This window comes from Haplochromis burtoni, unplaced genomic scaffold, assembly GCF_018398535.1.
Source record: "Haplochromis burtoni strain Fernald_Lab_line unplaced genomic scaffold, NCSU_Asbu1 Contig_121, whole genome shotgun sequence".
NCBI classification, from domain to species: Eukaryota; Metazoa; Chordata; class Actinopteri; order Cichliformes; family Cichlidae; genus Haplochromis; species Haplochromis burtoni.
In genome coordinates, this window is record NW_024582482.1 from 385,774 (window position 1) to 404,797 (window position 19,024).

Sequence of the window (19,024 nt, forward strand, 5' to 3'; positions counted from 1 at the left end):
GTATGAACCTCTGTGTTACATTTTTATTTTTATGTTCTTTATAGACTTTTTCTATGCCAGTGCTTTCTATCTAACATTCACACATTTGTAGTAACTCTGGGTTAGTATCTTGTCCAAGGATATTTGGCATGCAGACTGGATCAAATCAACCCACCAACCTTCTGGTTAGCAGATGACCTGCTCCGCCTCCTGGGCTACAGCCACCCAGGATGCAGGGATTAGCAGAGAAAGATGATAACCACTATCATCGCACCGTTATCTCAAATATGATTTTAGGTTTTGTCGAGCCAGCTAACACAAGGAGAGCCTGGCTGTGTTGAACATCAGTCTACCCCTCTGATTTATTTAAATGTTTTCACATAAACCAGTTTACATCTGAGCTCACTGGGAAAGCGCGAGGTGAAGCGAATCAGTTATCAGTCACGGCAGTATTAGCACTTTCTGTACATCCTGTGCTTTGATTTACCTTTTCATGCCATCTCTAAAAGCTTCCCTTTGCTCTCGTTTCCTCTACTCACTGCGTGTCTGGTTATATTCCTTCTGTGACCTCTGACCTCTGTCAGGGGTGTTGTTGTACCAGTTTTAAACCTCCACAGTCACGTGGAGCAGACCTAAGCATGAGACCTGTAATATGAAGCCTGCTGTTCCTGTTGGTGGTCAGCATGATCAAACCTGTTTGTTTTATTTTCCTCAAAGCTATCAGATATTATAAGTTTTAAACTTTAAGGTTTCTCATCTGTCAGCACCGTGATGGAAGTGACACACCTACTCGCAGACTTAAAGACGACCTGGCGCGGACTATCAGGATGTGGTGGGGGGGGCAAGCACAGAGTAAAGGAAGGCACATTTTGAGGCATTAGCTTGGCATAAGTTTAAAGAAACTGTTGTGCCTTCCTCTAATTAATCGCTGCCAGCGCACCATCCGGTGCACACACTGATGGATCCAAATCAAACACAGCCACCGGGCTGCAGCAGGTGCATGCTGGGTGTGGCTGCGTGCTGAACGGCTCATAGACCGACTCATGACTGGTAATCATCAGAAATCCCCGAGGAGCTCAGCGAGGGGCAGAGCCTGCAAATATTTAACTTTTTATTGTTTGTAAACAAAGAGGCTGAGTGATCTATTTCTGCTCTATTGTTTGTTGTTGTTTATAAACGGAGAGCGCGGTTTAAAGTGCTTCAGCCTGCTGCTGATCGTTTAAACACCGGCTCTCTGGGTTCTGCAGGTTAATGAGTCTCATCTCTGGACACCAGCTGGCTTTTTCTTCTTAGTCATGTTGTTTAATTGTGAGTCAAACAGGAAGTCATTTATGTAACGCTATTAGAGGGCCCTACTAGAATAGCTCTGCATGAGTCGCAGATCATAATCCTCCTTAATCATCTTACATTGGGCCTTGCTCTTCATCCTTTGTCTGAAATGAGCCAGTTTAGCCCCGCCCACTTTAAATTAACTTTCTGATTGGCTCTCACTTTCTGGTTTTCAAGTGGAAAAAAGAAACATGAACGTTAAATGAGGGCATATAAGGACATGTATAAGAGATCTGCACCACCTGCTTTTATTGTTGGTCACTTTGTTGTATTTGCTGTCTGTCTGTCAGGAACACATTTGGGGACCCGTTGTCCCGGTTTCCAGCTTTTTATATTTTTAGTCTCTGACTAGTATATAGTAGCTTTGCATACTTTGCTACTCATAAATAAAATAAAACTTTATTTTATACTGAACCTATCAGTTCATTCTGTCTGAAATAAGCAGTTTTGGCTCCACTGTCTTTAAGAGAACTTCCTGAGGACGATATTACGGACGTCAATATTTCAATATGAGAATGATGTAAATGCAAAGAAGTAAATGCATATTAGGCGGGGGTTGTCCGTGTTAAAATGAGGACAGTGTCTGTTTATACACCACAGAGCAGTTTGTGTAAAATAAATCTGTGGGTATCGTCAAAGAGTTGGGCGTTCGTCTTGTATCGGAAGGTTGCCGGTTCGAGCCCCGGCTCGGTCGTTGTGTCCTTGGGCAAGACACTTCACCTGTTGCCTACTGGTGTTGGCCAGAGGGGCCGATGGCGCGATATGGCAGCCTCGCTTCTGTCAGTCTGCCCCAGGGCAGCTGTGGCTACAACTGTAGCTGCCTCCACCAGTGTGTGAATGTGAGAGTGAATGAATAGTGGAATTGTAAAGCGCTTTGGGTGCCCTTGAAAAGCGCTATATAAATCCAATCCATTGTTATTATTATTATTATTATTATTATTATTATTATTATTATTATATATTATTATTTATTTATTTATTTATTTATTTATTTATTTATTATTATTTCTACAGTTCGATCCTGATGTGTGTAAATGGAAATTTGGTTGCGTGTTTGCGTTCACGTCGCGGTCTAAAAGCCTCCCTGTGGTTGTTACTTACACCAGTGAATACAGACAACATGAAGCAGCTCAAACTGAGCGGATTCACCTCATCTGCACTCTTGCTCTGCATGTGGCTGATTATTTATTGTTGCTGACTGTGTCTTGGCTTTGGGCACGATGGTCTTCCGAGCCTCTCGGCGGTTCACTGAACACTTCTGTGTTTGTAGCTGTTTTCATCCCAGCAGACCAAAGCTCCACTCTGGTTTTGGGGCTTTTATTTTTAGCCCTTTTCTGCCCTTATCTGCGCCTGTGGTGTTGCTGCTCACAGCAGCTGGACACGCCAGCGTCAGAAAGGACGGAGCCGGAGGTAGAAAGCCTTCGCTTTCATTTTCTTTAAGAGTTTTGAAACAATGCTGGAAAGTTCTGCAGGCAGAGTGAGAAACGGGAGAGACTGTGTTCCAGTCAAATGACCCAGAGGACATCCTGAGACAATCACACTCGTAAACTACACATAACTGTGTTTAGTGGCACTGTGTTTTGCCATAAACTCATCATTAAAATGCATTCTTCAAAAAGCTTCCACCTGTAGATGGAGTAGTTCTGTTCAGAAGACCAGTGAGTCTCTCTGTCGTCTTTGTTTTGCATCATTCTGACTCCAAATTTGTCATTTTCATTTCCTTTAAGGCGTTTTTGAAACAATCAGGTTCTGCAGGCCGAGTGTGAAACGATCTCAGGGGATCCAGTGGCTGTTAAATGACACAGAGGAGCCCTGAGATTCATCAACTACACTTTTTCCGTTTGTGTCTCTTTAATTGTTATGCATCTTTGTTATTGTGTGTCTTTGAATCTCAGGATCCTGTGAACAGCTTCAGACTTGGGTTGTTGGAGGTTTCCATGTGTTTGTTGAGATCAGTGTCCGTTTCTCATGTAGCTGCTGAGGTCTGACTTCAGTTGGTCAGAATCTCCTCTCCTGGGAAATGCTGAACTTTCCCAGAGTTCCCGCTGTCAGCCACTTATTCCCTCCCTCCCTCCCGTGCTGCCTGGCATGACCCCACCCTTCCTGCTCCGGAGGGGATTTCCCAGAATGTGTACTCCTTGGAACCCTCGCTGTGATTTGTTTGTGATTGTCACCCAACAGACCACGCAGAACTCACAGAGCTTACCTTTTGTTTCTCTCTGTAGAACCAGTCTTATTAGACTGAGAATGATCCATTTCTTTATCTGCTTCTTTATGAAGTAAAATAGCACTGCAACACGACTGTTCTGGGATCAGTTTGAAGCCCACAGGAGGAGATTAACACATTACGAGGATGCCACGTCCTCCCACTGGGACCCTCGGAGGGTTCAGACCTGGTTTCAGGGTTTAGGTTAGACACAGATTCAGGTTTAAGTTTGCCAACTACTGTAAAACTTACAGGTAAAAACATGTATGTGCTTCTTTTTGTTCACCTGTCTCAACCTGGTACCTTAAAGTCACATCCTGACAAGACTCTACATGAAGCTCATGGTGCCATTTTTCCAGCAATGCTGTGTGTCTGTCTCTGTCCTGTTGGCTCGCGGCGTGATGATGTCATCAATAATGCACTGACTGTGCTTCCTTCCCTGCTTTGTGGCGGCTGCTTGGATGTTGACACACTTACTTGGCGTTCCTGATCATGAGTTCAGATCACATTTTGTTTATTACCAAATCTTCTAAAACTGCTTCTCTGTAAAGTCCAAGATGACGTCTTTGACTTTGTGAGAGGAAAATGAAAAAGCATCAAAGATTCAGAGGGAAAAAAATCAGCAGATATGTCACTTAAAAATAAAATGTTTATTTCATAATAATTGTACATTTCAAACAGTCTGGGCTGTGTCAGCTCTAAATATACTCTGAGGTTTGCAACCAGCCATTGTTTCCTTCTTGCAAAGAGTCTTTGTCGATGTCAGAAATAGAATAAAGTGCCACTCAGTCCACCCAGTCATCAGAAAAAACAATGGCAAAGGAAAAACATCAAATCTTCACATCTGCAAAGCTAAAAACATCCCAGAAGTAAATGTTAGCCTGATATCATCTCAGAGTTTGCCCATTAAATTCATTAAACTCCAGTCTTTACTTCCTTGTTGGATCTTTTGTCTGTACTAAGTTAAAAAATTAGGAACGTGTCCCTGTTTCCAAAACCCAAAAATGTTCAGTTACCTGTCACGTGGGACCAAAAAAGCATAAAATCTTATTGTCAAGAAGCTAAACACAATTATTTGACTCCTTCCAGCTGATTGACGAGCTGATTGTCTCTCGGGGAAATCCTTTTCTTCTAGTTTAAGCAAAGTTATTTGAATCGTGTTCAGCGTGAGCTCCACGCCATGCAGTCAGGAGAAAACTACAATCATGGCTTCTCTGAGATCACATGCCTTTGCTTATATTGATACTTTTTATAGTAAATTATGCTTTTGAAGATTTTAGTTAGCTTCTTCCCTTTTGGGCTTGGACTCAATTAGCAACGCTGACACTAACAGGAAATACCACGCTGAGATAATGTAGCTCACTTCCTGTCTCCACAGGACAAACACAGGAATCCTTCCCAGTGTCCCTCTGTTTCAGTCATCGCTATCATGCTCGTTAATCAGCTCAACGAGGGCCCTGCTGTTGCAGTCTGATGGGCTTTATTTATGAGGAACGCTTGAAAAATAAATCTCTAGAAATGTGTTTTTGTCTCCGACAGACGGATGTAAACAAGCTTTATTTACACAAAACAAGAATCACTCGTGCTCTGCTGCATCTGCTCGCTGCTGCCGGAGAGAAAAGTCAACACACCGAAAGCACCGTTTGACCTCTTCCCATTGTGTCCCTCTGCCTGTCTGACGTTTCCTTCGACTCAAAGAAGACTCTGATGGTCGTTAGTGAATGCAGTTCTTCAGAGCCATGGTTCCGGCCTGCTGTATCCGCATTCATGCAGATGCACTGATTAACACTTCAGTGGGCCTGATTCACAGGGAGGAAGGTGACATTTACCAGGGAATAAACGGAGAAAATCAAACAAAAGCAGCTGAAGGAAACAAAAACAAGACAAACTTCTGTGAAAGGGACCCGACTCACTGCTTCAGCTGGACTGCTGAATGACCATCAAACCAAATGTGCCATTTTTGAGAAGTTACTAAAGCCGACGTGGTGCACAGCAAATTGGAGCCTGAGCAGGGAATCCAGCATGCTAATGTGAAAGAGCACGGGATGTGAACCGGAGACTGCAACACTGCCTCCGCTCCAAAGTGCCGTAATCACACAAACATGAAAAGAACTTTTCCAGATGATAAAATATGTTTTGTAAAATTCGGGACTTCAGGACAGACCGGACAGCAAGCCTGTCAGTTACAGCTTGTTCCACAGAGACTTAGTCATTTTACGTTATCATTATACAGTGTTCATATTACTACTAGACAGACCCACAGTTACAGTCTGCATTGCACCGATGTCTCTGTGAATCTGCACATCAGGCTGGACTGTAGATTTAAAGCAGTGCTATAAATCAAGCTTCAGATTTGGCCTCATATTAACAGGTCTGACTTCTTAAAGAGTTCAAGAATATTAAACCTTAAATTTGATTCATAAAGTTGTAAATAATGTTTCCAGTCTGCTGTTTCAGTCTAAACCTCACGATCATATAAAACAATGTGAATAGTTTGCAGCTAAAAACCAACAGACATCCAGTGAGACGGCTCTGTAGTTCTTACATTCAACTCTTAAAATGCTTTTTTTTGTAAATAAAATCCAACAAAATAAGAGCTGAAATGTGTCTGAGGTTCTCAGTAAGTTTCACATCAGGTCAGACGGATGTAAGCAAACCAGTGGGTCAGCTGATTTTAATTTATTTTTTGTTTTTTGTATTTCACCTGTTTATTTATTTCCCTGCTGCCAGCGTGAGGGTGAAACAGACTTGAAATGATTTTCTGTTTGCTGTCAGAACGAGTTTAGTCTGATCTTGGTGGAAAAGCAACATGAATCCTTCGCCCTTCACACAGTCTAAGTGTGGGAGTTCAGTCAGGACGGAGGAATTTCAGCAGCTGCGTCTGCGCTGCATCATAAAGCAGTTATAGCTCTCTATAATCCCGGCACGCTCCCTCCTCGGTGCTCGGCCGCGGCAGTGAAACTGTGGCTGTCTGGTGGCCATCTTGGGTCAAAGATGGGAGTCTGAGTGACTCGCGGTCTTCTGAGAGACAGAAGTAACTTTAAGCGTTTTATCTTGAGCTGCTGTCAACAGGTGCTGACGTTCTCAGTGACAACAAATAATCTTGGATAAGCTACGAGGAGCTCACACGTTTTCACCTGATACACAGCATGTCGTGTGCTTCGTTACATCGAAGCGCTGCAACAGTTGCAGATACACACGAAAGCTGAATACAGCAGACTGAATGGTTCTTTAAACTCAGGTCCAAAGCAGGACCGTGTCCACTGCACACATCAGATTAAAAACGCCTTCAAAAGTCTTTGGAGCTAAATGGCATGCAGCATTAAATGGCTCACAAGTCGTAGCTGTTTGTTAGCTCAGCAGGTTTAAAGGGCTGATCTGAGGTCAGTGCAGGAGAACTGTTCCAGTTCGCTCCTTCATCTCTTCATCACGTTAGAAATGTGATGGAAAGCTGTTTATATGTGTGATAAACTGCAGGTGCAGGCAGGAAATGTCTCTCTATATAGCGGGACACAACCTCATTTCCTGTGCAGACAGGAAGTAGAAAGATATAATTAGAGGTGGAACCACTTCCTTGTTGCTATAACAGATCAATACTTTTGCTCCATAATAGAAGGAAATATTAAGTACTGATTCTGGATAGTAAACAGAGCAAACGTGAGAGAAAGAAACTGCTGGTTACTCAAACGGGCTCCATGATATTTTGGGATTTTTAGCTGTAACTCAGTCATGAAGTTATTCGAGCAGAGTGCCAAAAATAGAAATGTAGAGAAAATAAGCAGGATTAAATGCATCCCATCAATCATCTCCAGGCATTGATTGTTGGCTTTATTTTGGCGGGGTTGTGTTCTTCTGTTAGTATTTGCAGGAAGTATTTGTTGTTTGTTGGGAGCTAAAGCTGACCAGCTTTTTAAATGAACAGTTAATTAAAACCTGCAGCCTGCTTTGCTTTTTTTTTTTTTTTTTTTTTTCTCTCCTCCATCCTTAAATATCTGACTGTGGATCTACCAGCTGTGTGTCGGGTAGATCCACAGTAACGTTGCTTAAAAGTGTTATTTATTACTGCCAGGAACGGAGATCAGCACATTACAGGTGAAGTGTTTTCTGGGTGGAAGTTGTGTGGCTTAAGTTACTTGGTGGTTGTTGTTGGGGGGGTACTGAAATACTAATGCGAAAAATGACGAGGGGCTGTGACTTCCCGTTGATCTTGTTCGTGTCGCCGGGCAGGTTTCAAGGTCACTGACAGGGTAAGCGAGTCTGTAGAGGCTTGCAGGTCTGACTGCACTCAGGTGTGACTGCAGCTTTGTGGGAGAGGCGGTTGGACTGTATTTGACTCAAGTTGCCGGAGTCTTCCACATTTTTCTTACTGCGCGTGTTTGATTTTGGGTTTCCATGTAACTGTGCAGGCAGCCGCCTGATGGTTATCTTTGTTAATGGTCTGCAGCGGTGCAGTGCTTCCAGAGGGCGGACAGCCCAGTCTGACCCGGGTCAGAATATTACCTGAGTCTTAATGTGAGCTACAGAACTGCAGCTCGCTGTGTCAGTAAACAAGCCTGGCTTTCTCTGCTGACTCTGAGTTCAGGATTCATGCTCTTAGTACGCCTCCAGCCTGCTGCTCCCCACTCTGCCTCTTCAGCATTAGGCTAACATATTGTTGGTGGGATCAAGTACAGGAGCATGTTGGGCCTGAGCTGTGACACAGGGCGGCGTCTGATTTTCATGGTCTTCCTCAGCCAGTCATTAAAAATATGAGACACCTTCTAATATTTGTAGTACATAATTAAAAGTATTAAACGCACACATAGGTGAGAGCACAGCCTGGATCACGTGACCCTGAATCCTCCCTTACTTATGCTGCAATATGTGTAGGCTGCTGGCGGCTTCCCATGATGCACTGTTTCTTTTTCACTCTGAGCTTACACACCACTCTGCATGTAATCATCAGTTATTATTCATCTCTGTCTCTCTTCCACAGCGTGTCTTCCTTCTCTCACCCCAACCAGTCACTTCAGATGGCCCCGCCCCTCCCTGAGCCTGGTTCTGCTGGAGGTTTCTTCCTGTTAAAAGGGAGTTTTTCATTCCCACTGTCACCAGAGTCTTTGCTCATAGGGGGTTATTTGATTGTTGGGTTATTCTTTGTATTATTGTTGGGCAGGGGTGTCCAACTCCAGTCTTCGAGAGCTAGACCAGTATTGGTTCCCTCAGCAAACTGGAGCTAGAGTGGCTCCTGTGACTCTGTGGTGAAGCGAACACTCATCCATCTGACGTCATCTTTTTTTATTTCTGGCTCTGTGGTGAAACACTGGAGCGGTTGTGAAATATTTTAGGACTTGTTTCCATTCAGCTCCATCTTTGTCATCCCAGATGTGCAGACTGACTCTGGGCTGATTGGAGCCTTTGTTTTAAGCCTCAGAGCTGCAGGAGGCCGTCGGGGCGGACGTTGGTAAAGCTCCTCAGATTGAGCTTTATTTGTGTTCGTGTCCGCTGACAGGAACTCAGCAGCGGCCCCCTCCCCCCGCCTGCCTGTGTCTGCACCTCTGTAATCTCCCTCACTCTGTTTGTCTGAAATATCACCAACTATTCATCTGTCAGCTGTAATTTAGTTTGAAATGATAAGTCGCCTCTGCCCACTGAGGAGTTTCAGTTGAGCCTCTGAAAGACGAACACACCAGCTGCAGCTTTAATGTGAGACACAGGAGCAAAGTTTGGGGAAGAACAAATCATCCCACTGCAAACCATCAGAGATCGGTGACCGTGTAACAGAGGGACTTCTACAGGAGCTGTTACTTGTCCTGGCTCTGATTCTCCTATCATCGTGCACGTTGGTTACCAACCAGCAGCTCCTAAAGAAATCAGGGTCACAGTATGCTGTAACCAGCTGACCAATCAGAACAGCTGGAGCTTTTCATGTGTCGCCTTAAAGAGACAGGAGCTAAGATAAGAGATGCCCCCTGAGCGTGACCATTCAGGTTTATCTTCTATATCTGTACGCATCCGCAACAGAAAATACGCCCGAATTACAGTCATGTCCAAGATTTTGTGGCCATTTTTGCCTTTTGGACACCTGCATAGTGGATTTTTATTTATTTATTTATTTTTAATCAATTAAGATGTGACTGAAAGCAGATTTTCACCTTTAAATTAAGCAGTTTAGTCAAAGTAGTGCTGGTAGCTGGTAGAAGCTTTCAAAGCTTCATAATATTTCTGGTGGAAACCCCACTGTCAACTCTGTCACCATCTTAAAACCAGGACTCGCAACAAACACACAACATCCTCTATCTTGTTGTTGTGATTGTTGCCATGCCAACTGCAGGCTGGCTATTACATCGTACAAACTGAGTGCAGATGCAAACCGATGAAAGTGGCCGTTGCAGGTGTGTGTCCTCACTTTCCCTGCAGGTGTCGGGAATCGCTCCTGCGACGCTTTCTCCTGATCGTGCTGACGAGCAGCTTTTCTGGATGGCTCTGTCAGATTTAGAAATGTCACGCCGTCCGGTGAAATATTTCTCCAGCCGTTTAACATCAGGCTGCAAAGCTGTTCGTCACAAGTTTCTATTAAGCCCCTGTTATTTCTGCAGGGCTGGCGTCACTGTAGCGCCGAGGGCGATGGAGGAAATGTGTCTCTCCACGCTCGTCCACCTGACATCCGTCTCCGTCTGAAGAGAACTCTGTGCACGATTGTGTTTTGATAACATGCAAACATCCCTCATCATTAAAGAGGCTCTTAACTGTCTGACGTGTAAACACTGAACTTCCTTGTTTTGGTTAGATGTCATAGCTGCCAGCCAATCACACTTGTATAAAATCGATCAGTCAGTATTTGTGTACGAGCGGCTGCTGGTGATCGCGGGCCATTCAGGAGTGATTTATGTTTACGTGGCTGTAGCGACGTACACCTCCCGTGACTTCCTCCCTCTGCGATAGGCCCTGGTTACTGCGTGTTTCTATTTATTTCTGTTTCATATCCTTTTTTTTCCCCCTTGCTTTGATTTGTGTTCCAGAGTCAGTTTCTCATGAACTCTTATAATCAGTTCTGTTTCTCTACTTTCACTCAAACTGTCTCCAGTTTATTTAGCTTCAGCATCAGATTGAGATTATTTCCCAGAGCTCTTGAGGAATAGAGGAGACGTCTCTGAGCACGATGCTGATACGTTTCTAATGTCCCAGACAGTGTTGACCTTTAAGGTCAGTACTCTGAGTGGACACACAAATCGCATTGCAACCAAAAGTGTCTGACTGGTATATAACAGATGCACGCAGCTCTCAGGTGCATGCGAGACCGAAGCACAAACTTCTTAGACGAGCTGTAACAGAAAGCAGAGTTATTGTCAGATAATTGTTCCTAAAACATGGTGTGGAGGCCCGGTTCACAGGTGTAGCAGTTACAGCTCCCTGTATCATCACAGCGGCACAATCAAAGCAGCCAAGCCCTTAAATTTAAGATTTGACCAAAACAGGTGTTTTTAAAAAGGTCCTGTTGTGATTAAAGTGGAAACTATGCATTTATTTTGTACCAGGCTATAAATATGCCTTTTAATGCTGAAGTTGGATTTTTTGGGAGTCTGTGGGGATTGACTCATTTTTGGTGCCAGTCTCAAGAGGCCTGAGCCTGAAGGCTCACATGTGGTTACGAGGCCGCCTGCAGGACAGGGGGCAGTGTTTCCACAACCTGCAGTGGTCCAGTCAGACTCTGGAAACCAGTAAAACCTGAACATATTAATTATGGTTCTGCTGTAAGAAAAAAGCTAAGGCTCCATCTAATGGGAGATTAAAAAAATAAATAAAAAGTAGAAAGGAAGTCCTCTCCCGGCTCCCCAAAACAAGGTCAGAACACAGATTTATGGGGTCATTGGTGTCACCAAAGAGGACACGGGATTGGTTCAGCTTGTTTGTAATTAGGATTATGAAGCGATTTGCATGAAATTTTCTGAGAAGTCTGTCTTGGTTACATTGTAGCTGATTCAGAGCCAGATATTGACTTTGATCTTTAATTTTGTGTTACAGTTTCATAAATTCACAGAAGAAGGTAACGAAAAATTGTGAGACATCAGTTTGATGCTTTTTGACGCCATTTGCATCTGTCGTGGAGGAAAATTTGAGCCTTGGTGGAGCTTTGCATACAGGTGGATGACAGTGTCGCTGACCGACCATGACCATGAAACTGAGCAGAGACTAGTGCAAGCTCACTCCTATAGACTGAGTGCTGTTTACAACTGAAACAGCAGTTACTGGCTAACACGGGCAGAATGTCAAGTTTCACACAGAAATTCCAAAGTGTGCTTAAAGGCAGAGCATGCAACTGAAACTGCAGGGGCTCACTCATTCATTCTGGTTGTAAGATGCTTGTGGTTGGTGCACTGAGCAGTGGAAATGGAGTCAGAAAACACACATTGTAATTGAGCTTTTTAATGAGTGTGGTCTCCTCTGCTGTAGCTTCTTTGCACCACCTGCTGTTTGTTTGATGAACTGCAGGTTTGTTTGTTTTCTGATTGCTCGTGTTTGTGTTGTCGTGGACCTGAGAGTCCTGATCTGACCTGACTCAAATTTCAGAAACCTGCACCACTCCTCCTGGATTAAAGAGATCTGTACGTGCACATCACCTGCACAGGTGTAGTCTGTGTTTAAGAGCAGTAAAGACGCTTAATGTTCATCTAAGTGGAAATCAGTCATTCCTGCTCAGCTCTCTGCAGAGATTCACTGTGTTTAAATGAAAGTAAAAGGAGTGTTTGAGGATCTTGTGCAATTGATGATATTTGAACGATATTTTGGTTTAGATTCACTTAAACTGTTGTGTCATCAGAAATGAGCCTTTTCTTCTGAACGGCTACATTTCAAACATACCATTGATACTGAGAAAATCAGAGGCTGTGGTAGGGGGTAAAAAAACTGGAAATTGTTGTTTTTAGCCCCCCCATCTCCATCCTCTGTTTAAGGGAAGCTTCATAGGTTAAGTTAGGTTAAGTACTAAGTGCTGTGCTTAAAACTTGAAGTCAGGCTTGTGGTACTTCCACAGTATTGACGTTTTTATGTCACCAATGGTTATGAAGTGACTTCCTGCATCTGTCCTTGTGTTTCAGAGAAACTTTACAACTCCCAGGGTCCAGAACTCCGGCGGTCCCTCTTCTCTCTCAAACAGCTCTTCCAGGTAACACGCTCACCTGTCAGAACTTTACTTCTCGTTTAAGCACAGCTCAGCTTACACTCACGTGAAATGATTTTACCGTGTTTTCCGCACTATAAGGCGCACTTAAAAAAAAAAAAAGAAAAAAAAAGGGCAGGGATAGCTCAGTAGGTAGAGTGGTGGCCCCATGATCGGAAGGTCGGGGGTTCGATTCCCCTGAACAGCTACCCTGAGGTATTCCTGAGCAAGGTACCGTCCCTACGCACTGCTCCCCGGGCGCCCAGTGGCTGCCCACTGCTTCACTGAGTGAATGGGTTAAATGCAGAGAGGGATTTTCCCCACGGGGACCAATAAAGTACTCTTTCTTCTTCTTCTTCCACCTAAGCATGATCTAGCATGTTCTGACTGAGAGATTTCTGAAAAAAATCAAACGTACAGCTCTGCTATCATCAATCATAAATGAAGACAGAAAACTAAACAGCAGTGACGTTTGTAGGGTTACTGAAGTTGGGCTAGCTGGTATATAATGATGTGCTAGTGTGCTAGCAACACAGCTATGTTAGCAGTAACATAAACACAGTGAAGCTGGAGGATGAACGCTAACTTTTTCCACTTGATAAAAGTTAACGTGAGGGTTCCCGATGGTTAGGGACAAATGCAATCGCATGGCAGGATGCTGTAAACGGACCAAACTTCAGTCAGGAGAACAACTGAGATAATCCATCCACAATACGAGGTTAGTCATTAATATACTGCAACAACATGGGAATAGAGCAGCTGCCAGAGAATTCAACATTAATGAATCAATGGTACAGAAGTAAGAGGAAGCAAAAGAAGAGTTGAGTAAAGTTGACTTATCTGACTGTTTTGTTTCGCTTAATGTGCCTTTGTCAAAAATCACTGGTAGCCAGCTGGGTGATTGCATTCGTTAGCAGCGGTCCCCAACCCCCGGGCCTTGGACCCCTACCGGTCCGTGAGTCGTTTGGTACCGGGCCGCGAGAGTTGAGGTTCAGGTGTGAAATGTATAGTTTTCAAGGTTTTTTATCAGTTTTCAGCATTATTTTGTTATCGTTTTTATCGTTAACTCGATTTTCCTGGGTCTTTTCACGTGTGTTATGAATAAATCTTCTTTTTTTCGGTACCGGTACTAGTTTTATTTTGTTGTATTTATCCCCGACACCTTAAAGGCCGGTCCACGAAAATATTGTCGGGCATAAACCGGTCCGTGGCGCAAAAAAGATTGGAGACTAGTCTAGTAGTCTGAGCTAGAGCCTGGGAGACGCCTGCACCTGTTGTTTGCTCTGTGGCTGTAGTTTTAGTTTCTCTGGTTTCTACGTAGATTTTTTTTGTTTATTCTGATTAACATTAGAAAAAAGAATCTCCTCTAAAAGTGGAAATAATTAATGGCAGCCACCTGATGTAGTGTCTTTGGCTAACGATGATGTAAAAACGTCTTAAATGCAAACCAGCTGTTTAAAGCTTCAAACAAAAATTCGAACAACCCTCTCGGATCTGTTTATCCTGCATGATTAAAGGAAATGGGTCACACAGGTCACACTGCTGCTGGTTCCTGTAATATCTGGTAATTATGAGACAGTCTTCAGATTTCTTCAGTGGCCGTTGGCATGAATGTTGTAACTGCAGCTGACTCTGACGCAAAGTCAGACTCACAAGAACGCACACGTTAGGAAAACAAGTGACTGCAGGAGCTGAGTTTGGTGTTCCTGATCAAAGTTCATCAGCGAGTGGCTTCTTACTGCTCGAGGCCACTTCGAGGCATAACAATACACTTCAACACCACGTTCCCACACTTGCCTTCCCCACGCTGCAGCACTGGCATTTCAAAGGCAAAATATGAGGAAATATTTGATTATTATAGGAGTTTGATTATATGAGAAACTGGCTTCACCCTGAGAAGCAGCTGCAGGGACATCCTGTTTCTATATTAATCCATCAGCAAAGATAATATAAACACATACAGCACAAAAGTCACATGAGCCATATCTGTGAAACGACAGACTCTGAAGGTCAGCACATAAACTGGCCTGAAGTTCTTGAGATTAACTGTTGACATATTAATGTGTTGCTTCATGCTTCTGTCTGTGCGAGCTGTTGTTACCTGTGAGGAGCCGCTGCCTTGCAGGCTAACCTCAGGGAACAAAGGTCTGACTTCACTTCAGTATTAAAAACAAGCTGCAGTGTGACTGCCTCTGCAGCAGGAGCTCCGTCTCTGTAACACCGGCTGGAACGGTCTCCTAAACGAGTCTTTTCTGTCTGTAGGATGATAAAGACCTGGTTCCAGAGTTCGTGGCCTCTGACGGGCTGACGTGTTTCATTAAAGTCGGGGCGGAGGCCGACCACAACTACCAGAACTACATCCTGAGAGGTGAGACTCCACCGACTCTGAGGATTAAAGGGAGGCTGTGAAACCTTTGAATGTTTGCGTGTGCGCAGAGATGCTCAGAGCACAGAGGTCAATCACGTAAGGCGAAAAAGCATTTGTAAATCCCAAAAACGCTCCTCTAACTTCATCGTGCCTGAGCTGTCACACGGCTGAACACAGATCTGTGAGAAGCCTGTCTGAAGCAGATATCCACTCAGTGAACGTGCCTGATGTGAAGGTTCGTGTTTAACTGTAGGACTATTTAGTTTTTGGTCTAACGCAGCTCATAATCCTGCAGGTAATCCACCTGCTCGGGCGTTTAGGAGATCTACAGTGACACAGGAACATTAACACCAGCTTCAGTTTAACAGGAAAATTGATTTAGCTTAATTTAATATCAGAAGGTTATAGTAGACAAACTCGAATATTGGTTCAGTTGATGCAAAGTGTAGATGTGTGTTGTGTTTTTTAATGGTGAGATTTGCTGTAAAGCTTACTGAGGTTACTTTGAATTACAGCATTTTGGATCAGCTGGAAGCTTTTAGTATAACTGGAAAAGGAAAAACAAGCCCAGAAGCACAAATGTGTAAATTACTGTGTCAGCTGCAGCACTTTCTGCCCGACAGGCACAATTTCACCCAAATGACAGGAACGCAAACAGTGGCAGCAGTGAAACTTGGCGCTTTCGCTGGGAACGTGCCGACGGCGCCAGCGCAGACCTGGGGCCGCGTGCTCGGATCGGCGCATGCTCTCGTGTTCGGTCAGAATGGAAACGGAGCTTCGGCTTCACAAGTCCAGCAAACCCACAGAAAGCTGAGTCAGCGCTGCAGATTATAGTCTGCAGCTGCTGGAGCCTCCTGTGGAAACGCCAGCGCTCATCCATCTGTCTGTGTGTCCTCAGCTCTCAGTCAGATCATGCTGTTTGTGGACGGCATGAACGGAGTGATCAACCACAACGAGACGGTGCAGTGGCTGTACACGCTGACAGGAAGTTCGGTGAGTCCTCGGACCTCAGAGCAGCGGTGCGACGCCACCTGCTGGTCAAACACTCAACACGTTTTTCTGTTTTAGTCTCGCCTGGTGGTGAAAACTGCCCTGAAGCTGCTCATCGTCTTCGTGGAGTACTCAGAGTCCAACAGTCCTCTGCTCATCAGAGCCGTCAACACCGTGGCTGGACAGAGAGGTGCGCACAAAAACGCAGATGATGGTTTTATGTAAGATCACATATAACCGGTCTGTAACGTTTACTCTCATTAGCTGCTCCATGTGACCTATCACCTCTTCCTCTGACGGATGCCCTGAATGTGACGTGGGTAGCTTCACCAGGTGCTCAGCCGTATGATGATCAGGTGTTTTTGTGTGTGTCTGGCAGCTGTGAAGCCATGGAGTTATATGATGGAGGTCCTGGAGGAGAGGAACGGCGCCGACACGGAGCTGCTCGTGTTTGCCATGACACTCATCAACAAGGTAAGCAAAATTTCCAAATGTAAGCGAGAAGGTCAGAAGTTGGGAAGTACGAACTCACTCCTCCGTGTGCTTCTCAGACTCTGGTGGCGCTCCCGGACCAGGACTCGTTCTACGATGTGACGGACAAGCTGGAGCTGCTGGGGATGGAGGCCGTCATCCGCAAACACATGAACAACAAGGGGACGGAGCCAGACCTGCGGACGCAGTTCACCATATACGAGGTAACGACGAAAAAAAACAGGGATTTAAATACATTTAAATTTGAGGAACACGTGCTGCCTCCAAACAGACGTCTTTTTCAGTGAAAGTCTCTCGGTGAAAGCGCCCTGCTAGCAGGTCCTGAGTGCTACAGCTGCCCTGCTGTAGTTCAACCTTTAAAAACATTTACTGTTATCAATAAAAAATCGTGGCTCCATCTCGGCTTTCTTTGCATTTTGCACAACATCCCAACATTGAGTGCCGATACGGCGAGATTTAGGATGTGTGTGCACAGTGATGCCGCTTCAGTGTGTAACGAGCAGCAATCGCAGGATTTATGGCGCTAATATGAGAAGCATTGAATTTATGAGCCGCACGTCTGTAACCAGCACCATCATCATTCAGTCATGTGACTTCTGTTACCCCTTATATGAGGGATCTTAGAGCATGCTCAGTCTTTGTGTGTGTGTGTGTGTGTGTGTGTGTGTGTGTGTGTGTGTAGTGTGTGTGTAGTGTGTAGTTCAGTGTGTAGTGAGTGTGTAGTTAGTGTGTAGTGAGTGTGTTGTGTGTAGTGTGTGTGTTGTGATGTGTGTGTTGTGTGTGTGTGGTGTGTGTGTGCAGAATACTCTGAAGTACGAAGACGGTGAGGTTGATGACTCCTCCCCCCTCCTACGTAAAGAGAGACGAAAGTTGGCGACCGGCGAGCAGGACGGATCGAGGGGCCGCCGCCACTTGTCCAGTCAGAATCTTCTCAACGCCCGCACCTCGCCCACGCCCTCATCTCCCTCCACCGCCCCAACCACTCCTACCCTCTTCTTGTCATCTTCTGTCAACTCCTCAGTGTCACCGGCCGCCTCCCCCGCTGCATCTCCCGCAGTCTCCCCCGCTGCATCTCCCGCAGTCTCCCCCGCTGCATCTCCCGCAGTCTCCCCCGCTGCGTCTCCCGCAGTCTCCCCGGTCGTCTCCTCCCCGAGCCCCACGGCAGGTCTCGGCAGCAGGGCCTCGTCCCCGCTGGCCTCCGAGCACAGCAGCTCCTCCTCCAGTCCGTCCGGATCCCGGAGAGAATCTCCGCTGCCGTCCCCCAACGGCACCGTGGACACGGAGCAGGGAACAAAAACGCCGCCAAGCCCGTGAGTTCACTCTGCTCGTGACCTTTACCTCCTGATTCTGATCATTAATAATCAATGAGACTAATCAATGAGAGCTAGGTAACCTTTAATCTCGAGGAAGCTCGTATAACATTCGACAGCTCCAGACGTTTCGCTAAACGGAGCCCAAGTAGAAACCTGAACTCGAGGCAGTAGCGGAGGTTCAGATGTGCGAGCGTGCTTTTCTGCAGGTTTGTGGGAGGAAACGACCTGAAGTCCTTCCTGCAGTCGTGACTCTCCTGCAGGTCAAACGCCGTGTCGGCTGTTAATCGGAGGCAGCGGTCAGACTGCGTCTCCCTCGGGTGCTGTGGTCTGCGCCGTCGCCTTCTCCCGCTGCTCAGAGTTTACCAAGTTTAGCCCGACACACGGAGCGAGGAGGGGGGGGGCGTGTTTAGTTTGGAAGCAGCTTTTCTGTGAGTTCAATCAGCAGGAATGTTTGTCCTCAGCGGGTAAACCTTTCTGCTCGTGTTTGGCCTCTGCAGAAACGGGCGTTTAAAGGGACGCCGGCAGGTTGAATGTTAGTCGTGTTTTAGTCATTGCAGAGCCGGAGGGGAAACTGGTTTCAGTCATTCTGGGTTCACAACCAAGACTTGTGCGAGTTCGTGAAACCGTCATGATCTATATTATAATCTAAACACCAATCAGCCATAACAACAGAAACACTGAAAACAGCTGACGTGAGGAGCAGCGATCCTGTCACTGCAGAGGAATGTTTTGCTGGGAAACGTTGCATCCTGTTCTTCATGTGGTCCTTATTTGAACATGTACCACCGCCTGGAGAAACTGCAGGCCGCGAGGGCCGGTGTCCTGCAGGTTTTAGATGTGTCCTTGATCCAACACAGCTGATTCAAATGACTTCCTCAACATGTCTTGAAGTTCTCCAGAGGCCTAATCATGTGATTGAGGTGTGCTGACCCAGGGTGAGATCTAAAACCTGCAGACACCGGCCCTCGAGGCCTGGAGATCCCCACCGCTGGCCTAAACATTCTAAGTTTTCTTGTTTTATTTAAGTGACTGGTTTGATTTAAAAACGGGTGTAAATATTTTTAAAGGTGATTATTGTCATGATGGCAGAATAATCAGGAGGATTTTCCAGTTGTGGTGATTTTCAACAAATCACACCACCGTGGACGCCTTCTCTCACCTCTGGTTATGTTTTTTCTTCCTCTTATCTCGGGCTCTTTTTCTGTTTG

The 19,024-nt window shown here is 45.3% G+C and overlaps 1 protein-coding gene across 1 annotated transcript in view; it reads left to right on the plus strand.

Moving 5' to 3' along the window:
• Window positions 1-19,024, plus strand: part of fhod1 (formin homology 2 domain containing 1) — a gene marked incomplete in the record, with an annotated part of 48,992 nt that overhangs the window by 13,689 nt on the left and 16,279 nt on the right. Inside the window, 7 exon segments of the mRNA XM_042223833.1 lie at window positions 12,592-12,659; window positions 14,916-15,021; window positions 15,920-16,014; window positions 16,090-16,201; window positions 16,391-16,485; window positions 16,563-16,706; window positions 17,305-17,813. Coding sequence (XP_042079767.1) covers window positions 12,592-12,659; window positions 14,916-15,021; window positions 15,920-16,014; window positions 16,090-16,201; window positions 16,391-16,485; window positions 16,563-16,706; window positions 17,305-17,813 — 1,129 coding nt within the window.